Source organism: Pimephales promelas, chromosome 13 (genome assembly GCF_988280905.1).
Source record: "Pimephales promelas chromosome 13, fPimPro1.hap1.1, whole genome shotgun sequence".
Classification (NCBI taxonomy): domain Eukaryota; kingdom Metazoa; phylum Chordata; class Actinopteri; order Cypriniformes; family Leuciscidae; genus Pimephales; species Pimephales promelas.
The window spans coordinates 33,829,638-33,847,818 of record NC_142781.1 but is presented as its reverse complement, the minus strand read 5'-3'; the positions used below and the strand labels follow the sequence as shown (position 1 = coordinate 33,847,818).

Genomic DNA, 18,181 nt, shown 5'->3' with positions numbered 1-18,181 from the left:
GCAGGTTAAGTGTTGAAGACTGCAGTTGACTTAGCCGCTATTACTGCTGACATAGTGCTTTATATAAAAAGATGGCAGGGCGATTTGTAATAGTGTGTGAGTTTTGAAGGAAATTGCATAAAAGGTTAGAGTTGCTGTCGATCTCCCCTACAGATTTAGACTGTTCTCTTCTTGAGTCTGTTCTCATTCGTCTCTCGCTCTTTGGCTCTTATGTAATACGTTCAGTTCAGTGCTTCCCTCCAGGGTATAATGCCAGCGGGACAGGTGACCCTGAATGAAAGATCTGTCCCGATCCCTAGTGAGCTGCCCTGTTATGCTGACTACATAGGCAGCATCCTAATGGAAATGAAACCTTAACTGCTCAATCGTGCTTCTCACAGTTAGCATGTTGCCAAACTAAGGACATGATGCTCTATAATAAAGATAAGCAAATAAATGGCAATCTCAAATATTAGGTTCAATTCTTTTTATTTGTTAATTAGTATTTATTTATAGCATTTATATAGTTAAATCATTTTTCACTCTTTTGTTTAATCTCAGTTTCACTCTTGGCGCGCAAATTAACACAAAGTGGTCAAGGGTTGTAACGGTATGAGATTTTCACGGTATGATAATAGTCTCAGAAAATATCACGGTTTCACGGTATGTGGTATTAAAGAAATATTATTTATTATTACTACACTGTAAAAAAATATTTTCAAGATTTGTTATCACAACATATTTTATTTTGTCAAATCAACTTTATGATAATTTATTTAGTTGAAATAACATATTATTTTGAGTTGTATTAACTCACTTTTTCCAGTTCAATCAACTTAAAATTTTAAGGCAACCCAATCACAACATTTTTTCTTTTGTCAAATCAACTTAAATAATTTATTTAGTTCAGATAACATATCATTTTGAGTTTCTGATGATTAAATCATTCTCCTTCATTGTATTAACTCACTTTTTCCAGTTCAATGAACTTAAAATTTTAAGGCGACCAGGTTACTTACTTTTTATGTTAAACCATCAGTATTTTTTTACAGTGTATAATCATAAGCTACAATGACCCTAAAATTAATAAAAACAGATAGGGTTTTTTGGTTGAACACATGGTTTATTAAAACAAACTTTTTAATGAAAAAAGTATACCTTTTGCAAAAATAAGAAAGAAAAAATAAATCTCCCATTTGAACAAACATGTTTAATCAATTTGAATTCATAAAACTTATTTTTATGACAATAGAGTCTTACGAAATTAATTTTATTTCCACAGAAATTCTGGGTTGTCTGATATAATTTGTCTGATTTAATACAAATATATTATTGAAAATGCAATCAGATGAAATGTAACAACTGTCTGCAGATCTGCACAACAGAGGTTTACTAAATGAAAAAAAAACCCAATTTTTTCTTAAATAATGGTTGAATAAACTAAAGTATTCCCACACTGCAGATTTTAGCTTTTTTTTTTTCGGCGGGGGATAGAGATTAGAATTCGCAACCTCTGTCTCAGACATTTTCTCCGCTGTATCGATGGAGTCTAAGCAGTTAAGTGGAAAGAAGTTGCATATGCGCAGGTGAGATCTGGTTTAAGTTTTTTTCCAAAACCTTGGATAAGCAAATGTTCAATATCGCGATAAACCACCATACCGGTATACCGTTACAACCCTACGTATAACTAGACGCGAATTTGACGCGCTATTCACGAACGGTGTGAACGCACGCTGTTACGACCCTTGGCTCAAGGGAAGCAACAAAAACAAGGGACACACGCAAACCAAATTATAGGCTCAAAAATAATGTTTATTTAACTACAAATGATAAGACAAAACAGAATAATGAAATGAAAACCATTAAAGAAAATAAAAGTGTTTCTGTAGTAATCAGCAAAATCAGTGTGTAGAGCACGGTGCATGGTTGAAAGTGTAATGCAATGTTGAGGTTTGAAATGTGAATGCAAAAAGCAACAAAATACAACGCAAGCCAAACACCAAAGCAAAGTCCAAAACCAAAAGCCCTCCTTCCTTGGCTCAGATGGTGATCTTTTAAGCGTCTAAGGTCACAGGTGTTTCCATTGAGGCAATTAGGCCATTTGATGCAATTAGCGGGCTCAGGTACCAACAGCAACCCTCAAGACCAACAGCAGGGGTCGTCACACACGCGCACGGTAAGACTTTCGTTCATCTTCGGGACACAAATTAAGATATTTTTGATTAAATCGGAGCGGTGTCTCACTCCTCCATTGGCTTCTATTGTAATTGAAATTTGCCGGCCGAGAAAAGTTAGTAAAGACATCGTTAAAATAGACTACAGTGGCTGAATCTTAAGTTTATCAAGCGACGAGAATACTTTTTGCGCGCAAAAACGACAACAAAGATAACGACTTTATTCAACTATTCTTCTACTGAGTGGGTCTCGAGTGAGTTCACGTAGTGCAACAGCGCAACACTTATGGTGTACGTCAGAACATAGGCTCACTATAGACGAATCCGGCGAAACTACCGGAAGTACTACCGTTGCGCCATTGCCTCCTATTGTTTTTTTTAGTTGCAACTTGCGTCCACTGGAATAAACAGCCCGCGATTTACGACTGTCACTGACGTTACAACGTTAGCCCTTGTATAATGTCGAGTGGGTAAACAGTTTCCGTTATAAATTGTTTCAATGGCGGCAGTCAAATTTCAATTTTGAAGAGAAAACACTGTGAATACCCCGGGTCGACTGCCCCTGTCTGGTGCCGTACGGTTTACACAGATTTCCTGGGCGAGTACAAGACGTGGACATTCGCGTATAATAACAATTATTTAATGACATAAGTAAAAAAATTTAATAAATATGTGATATAGTGATCAGCAAAATCTCCTCTCTTGCTATTTTTTCTATTCAATTAACATGCTATGGTCATTAAATGGCTTTCCTGAGCTAAATATAACGTCATGTGACATAATTGTTCTCCTGCTGTTATATTGACCTCTTTCCATGGTTTAAAAACACTAATTGGTCGATATTATGTATACTTTCTGTAACGTTACCTTACCCATGCCCGTTGCAATGTGAAAATGAGATAAATAATGGACACAAATGAAAAACATGAATTCGTTTATTTGATTTCATTCATTTATTTATTGTTGCCAAAAGGACAGATCTTTTTACAGTTTCCTCGTTAGCAAACGTTAGCCTAGCTAGCTTGCCAAGCTATTTTCATAAATAATCTGTAAGATCGTTTGTACCTTCATCTGTGACTGGAGGCCACTGTCTATCATCATCAACCCAACAAGTCATTCTGCCTGGCTGTAGCGGTCATCGAGGGTGCGTTATCACCGAGGTATACCGGTGCACATGTCTATGCCGGTGTAACAGCTCAGTAATGGCGTCGCCACAAGATGGCAGCCTACACAGAACGCTCGTCAGATTCGTCTATTGGCCAGCATCACACACATGACCAGTGTAGGCCAATCGTGAGGCTATATTCTGACGTACAACCCAGAAGCTACGACTCACTGAGGCCCACACAAGTAATAAATGACAAGCTATATTCTGTTGTAATTTAATTCTGTAAATTAATTATTGATTAAGTTTTGGTGCATCAATGTTGCGCTGTACTTTTGCATGTAAAATGCAAATCCTGTCTGCAGTGTGGCCTTTCTGCAGTTATTTATGTTTTATTGATCCGAAATGTTTTTATATATTTTCTTCTACATCTTTGTATGAGGTTCTGTACATTTGTTGTTTCAATAAGCACTATCACTATGGCTACGAATCTTCTCAGGTGCTGTGTATGTGGGCAGCTCACTAGGGGTTTCGAACACAGCTGGTTTATCCTCTAATCCGTCCTCTCATTACAGCAGAGGTGACCTGAGTGAGACACACAGCATCTATCGGTCCTTTTATAGGCTCTTTAAGGACGATTCTTATATATCTGTTACCTCTGGCCCAGGGTGATGATAATGATGTTGGTAGTTATTTTTGGCAGATCCTGCAGCAAGGAAATTTCACCCATCCTGACCCTGATGATTATGCATGCAGAGACTTGAATACACAGACATAAATGCACATGAACGTGTGCAAACATTCAAACTCTCTCTTGAATATATATTGCAGCATCAACTCTTTTCTCAGTCTCTGAAACGGTTTGATCAGGAACGGCCAGAGGCGGACAGAGTACACAGCTTTATTACTTGAGTAAAAGTACAGATACCCCTTGCTAAATTTTACTCAAGTACAAGTAAAAGTACTACAGTCAGATGTCTACTTAAGTACTTGTTTTTAAAAGTAATTGAGGATCAAGAGTACATTTTCTAAATATTACATTACTACTGCCACAGTGCTTACATTTACGAGTACAGAAAACGTCCTACATGGAGTTATGAAAAATTTTCATGTTAATGCTTTGAAGAATGTAAAAGGAATTGAAAGTAAAATTAAGTCGTTTTCATCTTTTTTTTTCTCCATGTTGCTTTATTTAACATTTAAGAAAATTTCAGAAAATTGAAATAGTGTGGCGAGGTGGAGGGATGGACCTGCTGCGTCTTTATCCATGGTTTCGTCTCTTATCCAAGGCTGTATCCACATTAATCCGGATACATTTGAAAACTGAGTTTTCGTTTAAAAACGCTCTCCGTCCACACTAGCATTTTCATCCGTTTTCCGACATTTCAGTGTGGATGAGAAACTTCTAAATTCGCTTTACTGCGCATACGTGAAACTTCACAAAAGCTCACTGAGATAATAATGTTATCGCACAATAACAGGATAATTTTATTTAGCAAAATATCTCACCATCACTGATGCATCCAGGTCGCATTCAGTCACCCTATGTTTGGTCTAAAACGCAACTGTAAGTACATTATCTGTCATCTTTTGTAGTGCTATGAAGAATAGCACATATTAAAGGGTTAGTTCACCCAAAAATGAAAATTCTGTCAGTATTTACTCACCCTCATGTTGTTCCAACCCCGTAAGACCTTCGTTCATCTTCGGAACACAAATTAAGATATTTAAGATATTAAGATCGCTCCTGCATACAGTCCATAGGCTTCTTGAGGGACTGGCTCTTGCTGTCCCCGAAAAGTCATTAAAGACATCGTTAAAATAGTCCAAGTGACTACAGGGGCTCAATCTTAAGTTTATCAAAGGTCGAGAACACTTTTGTGCGCAAAAAAACAACAAAAATAACGACTTTATTTCAACTATTCACTTCCTTCTCCATGAGCCTGTAGTCAGTTAACGTAGTGTGATTGCGTAAAGCTACGTCACACGTAGACTCACTATTGGCCGACGCTGGTCATGTGTGTGTGTGATGCGTGTGACGTACAATAACAGAAGCTTACCCTATTAAACTAGTAACCTGACTCGCGCAGAGGGAGAAATAAACGAATAGTTGAAATAAAGTCGTTATTTTTGTTGTTTTTTTGCGCACAAAAGTGTTCTCGTCGTTTGATAAACTTAAGATTGAGCCCCTGTAGTCACTTTTTTAACGATGTCTTTAATGACTTTTCGGGGACAGCAAGAGCCAGTCCCTCAAGAAGCCTATGGACTGTATGCAGGAGCGATCTTAATATCTTAAATATCTTAATTTGTGTTGTGAAGATGAATGAAGGTCTTACGGGGTTGGAACAACATGAGGGTGAGTAAATACTGACAGAATTTTCATTTTTGGGTGAACTAACCCTTTAAGTAACATAGAAAGTAACATATTTTAGCAATAGTGTAAAAATGAACAACACAACAGGCACAATACCGATAAACATGAATATCTATTGGTACTACATGGATCACATGACTTAACTTACGTCATCGTTTTGAAATACCTCCGGTTTCACTGTCTCACTACAACGCGAAAACACCGTTTTCAAATTTATCCACTTTGGAGAGCACTTTCCAAGCGATACGTTTTTGTTGACTTAAAACGGCATCTCAGTGTGGACGGAGGCCAAAACGGAGAGAAAAATATACGTTTTCAAACGAAAACGTATTAGCGTGGACATGGCCTAAATCTGACTTTGGCGGAAAGCTGAAGGTGATTGCTGATAGGCTGTCCCAATCAGTGGCGCCTACACAATCCAATCACGTTTGAGAGGGAAACAATAAAACCCAACTGTTTAACTCTGGGGAAGTGGTAAAATGAGGCTATTTCCAAAAAAAGTGGAGTATCCCTTTAAGAAAGGGAGACCTAGTCCTGTTTATCTCTTCACTTGCCTTCTCCAGATAATCTCTGAAAGCTGTGGATCTTCTGTTTGGCCCGGCTTAGCTGTTCCTCAAGAGAGCGGAGTCTTCCTGACGATATTGGCCCATCCGACTGTCCTTCCGGCATCCTGCAAAACACACACGGTTTGTTAGCGAACCGCTTCCGCAGCTTAGAGTTAGCACACAGCGGATCAGTCTGCTCTTCTCACGCCGTCTATGAAGAAAGCAATCAGCGACACGGCAAACGACGTTGACTCACCGGAGCTTGATTATGAATTGGCCATGAATAAAATAATCATAAATGTCTGCGGTGGTGTTCAACAGCGTTTAGTGCCCTGCATAAATTTGCTGCCCATACGTTCGTCTAAACTCAAACGCATAATTGCTAATTACACTTTGGCAGTGTTTGTTTCTACTCAGCTGATTTAGATGAAATCACCCCTTGACTAATGAGCGTTTGGGAAACTCTGCACGACACAAACAACTGCTCGTTTAGGATCACATGTTATCATATTGAGCTTTTATTAATGTTTACTGAATATTTATATCCGTTTTTAAGGGGCGGTAAACGGGTCAATATGAGTCCAAGTGCTAAAACCACTGAGTAGATGGCTTATACTAAGTATTAATATGGTAATCATGCATTAATATTAATACTTCTGCTGAATGCATATGCATGAGGGTATATATGCAAGGGAACAAAGATTAGCGTGGAGAAATCAATAGAGCATGTTAGCACAATTTGCGAGAGCGAAGGAGGGAATGCTAATTGATTCAAAAGATGCAAAAAGGGCTTTTAATTTGAAAGAAAATGACAAAAACAACCACAATTGGTGAGGACACCAGTCTGCTTTCATACGCAAAAAGAAAAAGCAAGGCATTAGACAGACAACACCGTGCAATTGTTTGGGGTAGGGCTGTCAAACGATTAATCGTGATTAATCGCATCCAAAATAAAAGTTTGTGTTTACATAATATATGTGGGTGCACTGTGTATAATTATTTTATATATATAAATACACACACATGCTTATATATATATTTAAGAAATATTTTCAAGTATATAGATTTATATATAATTTATATTATATATAAATATAAATATTTTATGGATAATAATATTTATTCTTAATGTGTGTGTGTATTTATGTACACTGTAAAAAAAAAAAATCCGTTAAATTTACGGGAAAACTCCGGCAGCTGTGGTTACCAGAGTTTTCCTGTTAAAAGTACGGTAGCAACATTTTAGGTTTTACAGACTTTGACCGTATTTAATTTTACAGCAATAAACCGTATTTCATTATTTGATATAATGTTGATTTACTGACATTTTGAAGTATTAATATCTGTTTTATTCAATTGTAAGACACCGACAGCCATCAATCACATCAATAATGAGAGTCAAATGATCAATCAAAGCTCATCATCATCATCAGCTCTTCCACAAGAGAGTTCATACAGCTGCACAGTGTCATTCACACAAACATTAAACACCATCATGGTAACATGTTGAAATTTTAAAAATGAAATAAGAATTAATTTAACAGCATTAAATGTAACATAAAACCCTAATGAACATAACTTTTAAGAAAAAAACTAAGAAAAAATTATGAATAAACAGTTAAAATACATTAAATGTGAAGTGTCACGCAGGGAATTGTGGGAAAGTCAATTTACATTTTTTCACTGTAAATTATACGACTTCTTCTTTTTCACTTCCAAAAACTGTAAATTTAACAGTATTTTACGGTAAAACTACATTAAATGTACCATTATATATACATCACAGTTATTTACCGTATATAGTAAGGAAACTTTCTGTTAACCAATTAACAGTTTTTCACTGTAGCATTTTTACAGTCTTTTACTGTTAAAATCACGGTCATTTTTTACAGTGTGTGTATATATGAAGAGTTCAGATGCAAAAGCCTCTAAATGCCATTTGAAATTTGCTTCTTTAATGATCATTTTTATCAAGCGTGTATATTTAAGCTCAGTAATTTCACTTAAATGGCAATGATAATTAATTGTTATTTAAGTGAATTTACTGAACTTAAATATACAAGTTTGATAAAAATCATCATTAAAGAAGAAAATTTCAAATGGCATTTAGAGGCTTTTGCATCTGAACTCTTCATATATATATATATATATATATATATATATACAAAATAATTATACACAGTACACCCACATATATTATGTAAACACAAACTTTTATTTTGGATGCGATTAATCGTGTGACAGCCCTAGTTTGGGGTCAGCAAGGCTTTTTTTTTTAAAAAAGAAAGAAATTAATTCTTTATGAATCACATTTATTCTTAAAGGGTTAGTTCACCCAAAAATGAAAATGATGTCATTAATGACTCTCCCTCATGTCGTCCCAAGCCCGTCAGACCTCCATTCATCTCAACACAGTTTAAGATATTTTAGATTTAGTCCGAGAGCTTTTTTTTATATTGAATCATTCATTAAAGAGATTCGTTCAAAAACACTGATTCATCCAGTAATGAAACAAATGAAGTATTTATGAGTGAGTCATTGAATCATTCATTCAAACTGATATAACTGAACATCAGAACCTCTAGTAAAGTACATGTTTTTGTTCTGTGGTCTATTCAGAACTGTGTGAGAATCGTGATTTAATATATATATATATATATTTTTTTTTTTAAAATCCAGAATAATGCAGCTGTAGTTCATCTCCATCTGACACGAGCATCAGACAGGGCAGACCTTCAGAACTGCTGATGGAGAGCAAAACAGAGTCTGATACAGGAGGAACCGGCGGCCAAATGACATTACAGCGAGTGAATTACTGTCAGTCACCGACTCACTGCGAGAGGAAATTACAAGAGTCGCAAGATTAGTCCGGAGACTGAAGCCTGAAGATCACACAGATTTTGCTGATGAAAAAGAGGCAAGGGAGATGTGAATACCGCAAAATGATTAGTGAATTTGAACAGACTTCTATACAGTAAATCCTGTTACTTTAAGCAATCAGGCTGAGGGTTTTCACCTGGTGGATGATGAAATAGGTGGAAAAATCCCACACACTTACATTGAAGAAGGGACCAGAGCAGTATCTAGACTTGAGGAGGGACCCTGTTCAATTGGACCAGGAAGAAACCACTAAGAGTAACTGCATTGCAACATGTTCAAATCAAATCACCACAACAGCCTAGAAACTGTGTGTGAATGTGTTTAACTCACCCACTTGACTACAGTAATCACTTAGCAATATACTAAAATCACTCAAAACACCTTAGCAAGTGCATGAGAACATGCTAAAGAACAACTAACTAGCCAAGAACACCCTAGTAGAGCGAGACTGATATTATCGGCCGATATTAGGCATTTTCCAAACTATCGGTGTTGGCAGTTATAATGGCCGATAAATGAATATTTCAAAAATAAAATAAAAACGGACGAAACACGCTTGAACCATGTCATGAGTGTTGGAGTTGCATAGTTTGTCCACCAGAGGGCACTCTACACCGTTCCTGTTGGGAACACTCGTTGAGTTGGTCACGATACATGCATTGATTGAATAACAATTAAAAGATCATCCCCATCTGTTCTCTTAACTCAAATAAGCATGACAACATTTGTGACTATCATGTCCAGCTTTGCTGCTGTTAAATAAGCCGAGAGGTGAAGCGAAATTAGCTAGTAATAGTTACGTTACGTTGTTACAGTGTAGTTGACTGACTGTCCTTTTAACTTTTGAGTATTTCTTTTATAGCACGTGACAGTTAAAGCAATGAGACGTATCATCTCTCCTCGGCTTGTTATATTGAAAATGTATGTTTTACAATTTGCAGTATGACGTTATCCATTGTTAAATTATGGCTCATCATAGACTAGCTAACCACAAAGCTAGCTAATGACACTATCATCAGTCTGTTCTGTTGGGACAATAAAAGAAACAAGTTTCTTTTTAAAATGCATTATCATATGTTTAAGTTAAAACTCTTAAATAACTACAAATAAGTAATGTTAGGGAAATCTGTTAATGTTTTGTTGCGCGTTTCAGAAAAAAAAAAAAAATAATCGGCCGATATATCGGATTTTAAAACCAAAAAAATAATTGTATCGGTATCGGCCTTCAAAATCCTTTATCGGTCGGGCTCTACACCCTAATAACTGCATAGCAAAATGCTAAAGCCACTTAGCACACACTGAAAAAAATAATATGCTTTATCTAATCAATACATATTACAAGCAATATTATTAATTAAATTGTACAAATTAGAATTAATTAGAATGTTAATTTGATTAACTATTACTCAATTCTAATTTGTTCAATTTCATAAATAATATTGCTTGTAATCTGTTGCCACAATTTTATTAATTAGATAAAACACATTCATTTTTACAGTGCACTAGCAAACACATAACAATGTGGCAAAAGCACTGGCAATCATCCTCAAAGCCCCACTGAAGTGCCTTGGAACGTAATTTCCACATAACATTGAAACAGGAAGCTAAGGCGGGACACATTGAATGGCTCCTCCCCCTTTCCAAATAGCCAATAGCGTTTAGTTTAGCTCACAGACTGCAATTCGTACTTGACAGCACCATTGAAGCGAATCCAAGCGCTGATGGTACGTTAAATTAAAAAAATAAATAAATAAATTTGGAAAACAAAATAAAACTCGCATCTCTAACACATATCGCTCCGTGATTATGAACGGTCCCTTTGGCCTGGTGGTATTTATAGCAGAGGGGGCGGAGCTTTAGATTCTAGAGAGCATTTGATTGGACAGAAGAAACTGAAGTCCGCGGTGATGTCATCAAAATCCATGATCCATTTTAGCAAAAGTGAGAGACTAAGTTTTGAATGCTTGTATCTCCTGTTGTTTTAAAAGTGAACTACTCCTTTAAGGCTAACATATTCAATCTAAAAGCTAAAAAAACTTACATTTTGATTTCAGAGGGCCTTCATGTGAACACAAAACTGTGATTGGTCGCTTGTTATGTCAGTCAGATGGTCTCCTCCTATCCAGAATAAGCTGAATGTGGACTGACCTTTAAGCAGATAGTCTAAACTAAAGTCTGGCCACGCATACTCAAGAGGAATAGCACAATATTCTTAATCATAAAAGTGTTTCTAGTGCAGGGAAGCTGTTTTCTTTTCTATTTTATCGTTTATTGTGTTCTTGGCAAATGCCACTATGAAGAATGTTTGTGGCAGAATATTTTCCAGGGCTCGAGGCAATTTTAATTGCTCATATAATGATATTGACAGAAAGCACACATATCTTCACCCAGCCTGAGGGTGTGGACCGCCGCGTCTCCATGAAACAAATGAACGTTATGATGTGTGCAGAAACATTCATAATGATGCACGGCAGCGCACGCGGGCCGCTGTCAGAAACCATTCCATTTCTCTTCAGCGAAGGCTGGAAACGTTTTATTGCTTTGAGCATCAATTCCCATGTTAATGTATCTATCCAGTAGGCTTTTTTTCATCACCACTTTATTATAGTAGTATGTGCATACATAAATTACACGACACATAAAAGTGCCTTCTGGCATTCGAGCAGTGCTTTGGTGAAGATATTCATTTAAGGAAAAAGAAGGTCCTCGATGCTTTTTTCACATCGGTGCGGCAGTTTTTGGACCTAACATTTTTATACTATATTATTTTCTTATAATATTTAAACAATACTAATTACAAATACTTAAGCATTATTTAAGTATAAATTATTATTTATTAAGTATTATTATGATCTAAGTATATTGTTATTATTACTTTTACTATTATTATTTAAAATAAATATAAAGAAAAATAAATAAACACACAGCAAAATATAATTGAATGTACATATACTGTATGTTCTTACTCACTCTCTCTCTCTCACACACAAAATATAAATTATAATCATTATAATGAATTATAAAAATATAATTGAATGTACATATATGATCTTACTCACACTTGCTCTCACACACTCACTGTCTCACTCACTCATTTGCTCACTCACCCACTCACTGACTCACTCACTCACTGTCTCACTCACTCACTCACTGTCTCACTCACTCACTGACTCACTCACTTACTCACTGGGTGCTTCTCAATATCCCTCCTCGTCTCCTCGCTCCTCCGTCCTCCCTCATATGACCCGGAAACCGATCGAGCTCAGCCATCTTGAAGGACATCTCAATTCTCTAATTGCACCGTGAGGAGTCGAGGATCGAGGAGATAGGAGGCTTCCTGAGGAGTCATAAGCGAGGATACACAGGTGCATCCTACGCGGAACTGTTATGTTGACTAAACATGACGCACGTGTCAATTCTCCTCCCCCTTCACATCGGTCACAATCATTTTAATTTATACTTTACCTTTGCAGTTTATATAAACCACACATCTCAGATATTTCAACAGTATAGTCTATCTTTATTATTATTTATTATGAATTTATTAAATAACCAAACTACAACAACATAAGGGCAGATCCTTTTAGCGCTGCTGATGACACTGTGGAGTGACGCTCGAGTGATCAAGTATTCCAATGGATATAAAAAAGCTTTTATTCGATTCCTCTGTCCTCCTTTCCTTTCCTCGCTTCCTTCCCTCACGTCCTACAGGGGGTGGAGTTGAGACGCAAGGAAAGGAAGCAAGGAAAGGAAACGAGGATGCACAAATAAGAAATGAGAAGCACCCACTGTCTCACTCACTCACTGTCTCACTCACTCACTGTCTCACTCACACACTGACTCTCTCACTCACTCACTGTCTCTCACTCACTCACTGTCTCACTCACACACTGACTCTCTCACTCACTCACTGTCTCTCACTCACTCACTGTCTCACTCACACACTGACTCACTCACTCACTCACTGTCTCACTCACTCACTGACTCTCTCACTCACTCACTGTCTCTCACTCACTCACTGTCTCACTCACACACTGACTCACTCACTCACTCACTGAATCATTCACTGACTCACTCACTCACTGTCTCACTCACTGTCTCACTCACTCACTGACTCTCTCACTCACTCACTCACTCACTGTCTCACTCACCGTCTCACTCACTCACTGACTCTCTCACTCACTCACTCACTCACTGTCTCACTCACACACTGACTCTCTCACTCACTCACTGTCTCACTCACACACTGACTCTCTCACTCACTCACTGTCTCTCACTCACTCACTGTCTCACTCACACACTGACTCACTCACTCACTCACTGTCTCACTCACTCACTGACTCTCTCACTCACTCACTGTCTCTCACTCACTCACTGTCTCACTCACACACTGACTCACTCACTCACTCACTGAATCATTCACTGACTCACTCACTCACTGTCTCACTCACTGTCTCACTCACTCACTGACTCTCTCACTCACTCACTCACTCACTGTCTCACTCACCGTCTCACTCACTCACTGACTCTCTCACTCACTCACTCACTCACTGTCTCACTCACTCACTCACACACTGTCTCACTCACTCACTCACTCACTCACTCACTCACTCACTCACTCACTCACTCACTGAATCACTCACTCACTCACACACTGACTCACTCACTCACTGACTCACTCTGTCACTCATTGTCTGTCTCACTCACTCACTCACTGTCTCACTCACTCACTGTCTCTCACTCACTCACTGTCTCACTCACTCACTGTCTCTCACTCACTCACTGTCTCACTCACACACTGACTCACTCACTCACTCACTGTCTCACTCACTCACTGACTCTCTCACTCACTCACTGTCTCTCACTCACTCACTGTCTCACTCACACACTGACTCACTCACTCACTCACTGAATCATTCACTGACTCACTCACTCACTGTCTCACTCACTCACTGACTCTCTCACTCACTCACTCACTCACTCACTGTCTCACTCACCGTCTCACTCACTCACTGACTCTCTCACTCACTCACTCACTCACTCACTGTCTCACTCACTCACTCACTCACTCACTCACTCACTCACTCACTCACTCACTGAATCACTCACTCACTCACACACTGACTCACTCACTCACTGACTCACTCTGTCACTCATTGTCTGTCTCACTCACTCACTCACTGTCTGACTTACTCACTCATTCACTGAATCACTCACTGACTCACTCACTGTCTCACTTACTCACTCATTCACTGAATCACTCACTCTGTCACTCACTCACTGTCTCACTAACCGTCTCACTCACACATTCACTCACTCACTGTTTCACTCACTCACTGTCTCACTCACTCACTGTCTCTTTCACTCACTGTCTCACTCACTCACTGAATCATTCACTGACTCACTCTGTCACTCACTCACTGTCTCACTCACCGTCTCACTCACTCACTGACTCTCTCACTCACTCACTCACTCACTCACTGTCTCTCTCACTCACTCACTCACTCACTGACTCTCTCACTCACTCACTCACTCACTCACTGTCTCTCTCACTCACTCACTCACTCACTCACTCACTCACAGACTCTCTCACTCACTCACTCACTCACTCACTGTCTCTCTCACTCTCTCACTCACTCACTGTCTCTCTCACTCACTGTCTCACTCACTCACTCACTCACTGAATCATTCACTGACTCACTCTGTCACTCACTCACCGTCTCACTCACTCACTGACTCACTCACTCACTCACTCACTGAATCATTCACTGACTCACTCTGTCACTCACTCACCGTCTCACTCACTCACTGACTCTCTCACTCACTCACTCACTCACTCACTGTCTCTCTCACTCACTCACTCACTCACTCACAGACTCACTCACTCACTCACTCACTCACTGACTCTCTCACTCACTCACTCACTCACTCACAGACTCACTCACTCACTCACTCACTCACTGTCTCTCTCACTCACTCACTCACTCACTCACTCACTCACTCACTCACTCACTCACTCACTCACTGTCTCTCTCACTCTCTCACTCACTCACTCACTCACTCACAGACTCTCTCTCTCTAGTTCTAGTGAATGTGTCCTGATAAAACCAGTAAATGCATCTGTTTTATAATGAATACTCCTCCAGCTCCACAGTCCAAGGACAGACACAGTCTGGATCTATCAGAGATCCCAGGATTGATATTGTGGACCTCCAGGTTTAGAGCCGATCAATGTGAGACTGGGACCCTGAATGAGGCCGAAAGACACATAAGAGCCACATCGGACGATCTGTTTGGCATTAAAGCACAGAATACATTGATCAGATCAAGATTAATATCTGAAACAGATGCTTCGCCTTCAGCTTAACAAAGACAAACGACCAAAGCAGCTTTATTCACCGACAACATAAAAGAGCTGTTTTTGCTCGTGTGTTACAGACAATCAAACACAGGTTCAGTTTTAAGCACACTCCCCTTAGAAAACAGCAATATGGTTGGACTACCACTTTAATGCTGTAACCAACACTTTCCACAATTAACTACTTGTGGCAGCTTTAATCTGTAATTATTTCTTAAATTAATTTGTGCAGCCCTACTTCACTAAAGAGGCTGTATTATGCACTTTATTTTGGGGTCTAATTGAATTTACTTTTCATGCTTGAATGTTTCAAAAACACATTATTTTCCTCAATATTCTCCATTGTTGCGGCTCCTCTCTTCCCAGTCTGTCAGTAACGCTCTGTTTAGTTCCTGTCTCTATGAAGCTCCTCCTTCTGAAAAGCACACTGTGCTCTGATTGGCCGGCTGGATCTGTGTGTTGTGATTGGTCAAGCGCTTCGAGTGTGTTTGGGAAATGTCCCACTCTCACCATAACCAGTTTAACACACTACTAACTAACTCAACCAGGCCCCGCCCCTTTATTCTGCGCATGAATTATTATAATGAGGAATATTGTGGCGTGTGAAGAAACTCAAGACTACAATTGAGGCGTTTCAGGAGTTCAGAAACACTGACACTGATATAGCTATAGATATAACTCCCACTGGAGGGACTTTGAGCTCAAACAGCAACATTACACACTAAAGAGAGATGAACATGGAAAACAGCAGAATAGGACAGCACTCTCTTCAGGGCAAGCAGCATAACCCATTTTTCTCGAACATCATCTGAGAGTACCACATTTGTCTGCACTCCTCAGTTTAAGCTCTTTATATTGACTGTCTCCATCAGAACACGTCCCTCGTGTGTCTCTCGAATATCCTGCAAAACTCCTCATGTCCTGAGTCACGTGTCATAAATCTGTTCCCTGTCTGACTCTGTACAGCGAGAACTGCATGTGCTTGAAGAGAAGGGGGAAAATAAATACGACTTAAGTATAAATCTTGCTTTTTAACATTTTAACTAAGTTAGGTAATTCAAATTAATAACAAATATTAATTACAAAAAAAAATCTTATTACATTTATGCATTTATCAGATGCCCCTCACTCACTCACTCACTCACTCACTGTCTCACTCACTCACTCACTGTCTCACTCACTCACTCACTCACTCACTGTCTCACTCACTCACTCACTCACTCACTCACTTTCTCACTGTCTCACTCACTCACTCACTCACTCACTTTCTCACTGTCTCACTCACTAACTCACTCACTCATTAACTGTCTCACTTACTCACTCACTGTCTCACTCACTCACTGTCTCACTCACTCACTCACTCACTGTCTCACTCACTCACTGTCTCACTCACTCACTCACTGTCTCACTTACTCACTCACTGTCTCACTTACTCCCTCACTCACTGTCTCACTCACTCACTGTCTCACTCACTCACTGTCTCACTCACTCACTCACTGTCTCACTTACTCACTCACTGTCTCACTTACTCACTCACTCACTAACTGTCTCACTTACTCACTCACTCACTCACTCACTCACTGTCTCACTTACTCACTGTCTCACTCACTCACTCACTCACTCATTCACTGTCTCACTCACTCACTAGCTCACTGTCTCACTCACTCACTGTCTCACTCACTGTCTCACTCACTCACTCACTCACTCACTCACTGTCTCACTCACTCACTCACTGTCTCACTCACTCACTCACTGTCTCACTCACTCACTGTCTCACTCACTAACTGTCTCACTCACTCACTGTCTCACTCACTCACTGTCTCACTCACTCACTCACTGTCTCACTCACTCACTGTCTCACTCGCTCACTGTCTCACTCACTCACTCACTCACTCACTGTCTCACTCACTCACTGTCTCACTTACTCACTCACTGTCTCACTTACTCACTCACTCACTCACTCACTAACTGTCTCACTTACTCACTCACTCACTCACTCACTGTCTCACTTACTCACTCACTCACTCACTCACTAACTGTCTCACTTACTCACTCACTCACTCACTGTCTCACTTACTCACTCACTCACTGTCTCACTTACTCACTCACTCACTCACTCATTCACTGTCTCACTCACTCACTGTCTCACTCACTCACTGTCTCACTTACTCACTCACTCACTCACTCATTCACTGTCTCACTCATTGTCTCACTCACTGTCTCACTCACTCACTCACTCACTCACTCACTCACTCATTCACTGTCTCACTCACTCACTGTCTCACTCACTCACTGTCTCACTTACTCACTCACTCACTCACTGTCTCACTTACTCACTCACTCACTCACTGTCTCACTCACTCACTCACTGTCTCACTCACTCACTGTCTCACTCACTCACTGTCTCACTCACTCACTCACTGACTCACTCACTCACTGTCTCACTCACTCACTCACTGTCTCACTCACTGACTCACTCACTGTCTCACTCACTCACTCACTGTCTCACTCACTCACTCACTGTCTCACTCACTCACTCACTCACTCACTCACTGTCTCACTCACTGACTCACTGTCTCACTCACTCACTGTCTCACTCACTCACTCATTCACTGTCTCACTCACTGTCTCACTCACTGTCTCACTCACTCACTCACTCACTCACTCACTCACTCACTCATTCACTGTCTCACTCACTGTCTCACTCACTCACTCATTCACTGTCTCACTCACTCACTCACTCACTCACTCACTCACTGTCTCACT

The 18,181-nt window shown here is 39.4% G+C and overlaps 1 protein-coding gene across 1 annotated transcript in view; it reads right to left on the bottom strand.

Annotated features, from left to right (window-relative positions):
* fut8b (fucosyltransferase 8b (alpha (1,6) fucosyltransferase)) overlaps window positions 1-18,181 on the bottom strand; it is a 110,271-nt gene that overhangs the window by 26,522 nt on the left and 65,568 nt on the right. The window contains exon 3 of the mRNA XM_039689969.2: window positions 6,187-6,302. Coding sequence (XP_039545903.2) covers window positions 6,187-6,302 — 116 coding nt within the window. The remainder of the gene's footprint in view (window positions 1-6,186; window positions 6,303-18,181) is intronic.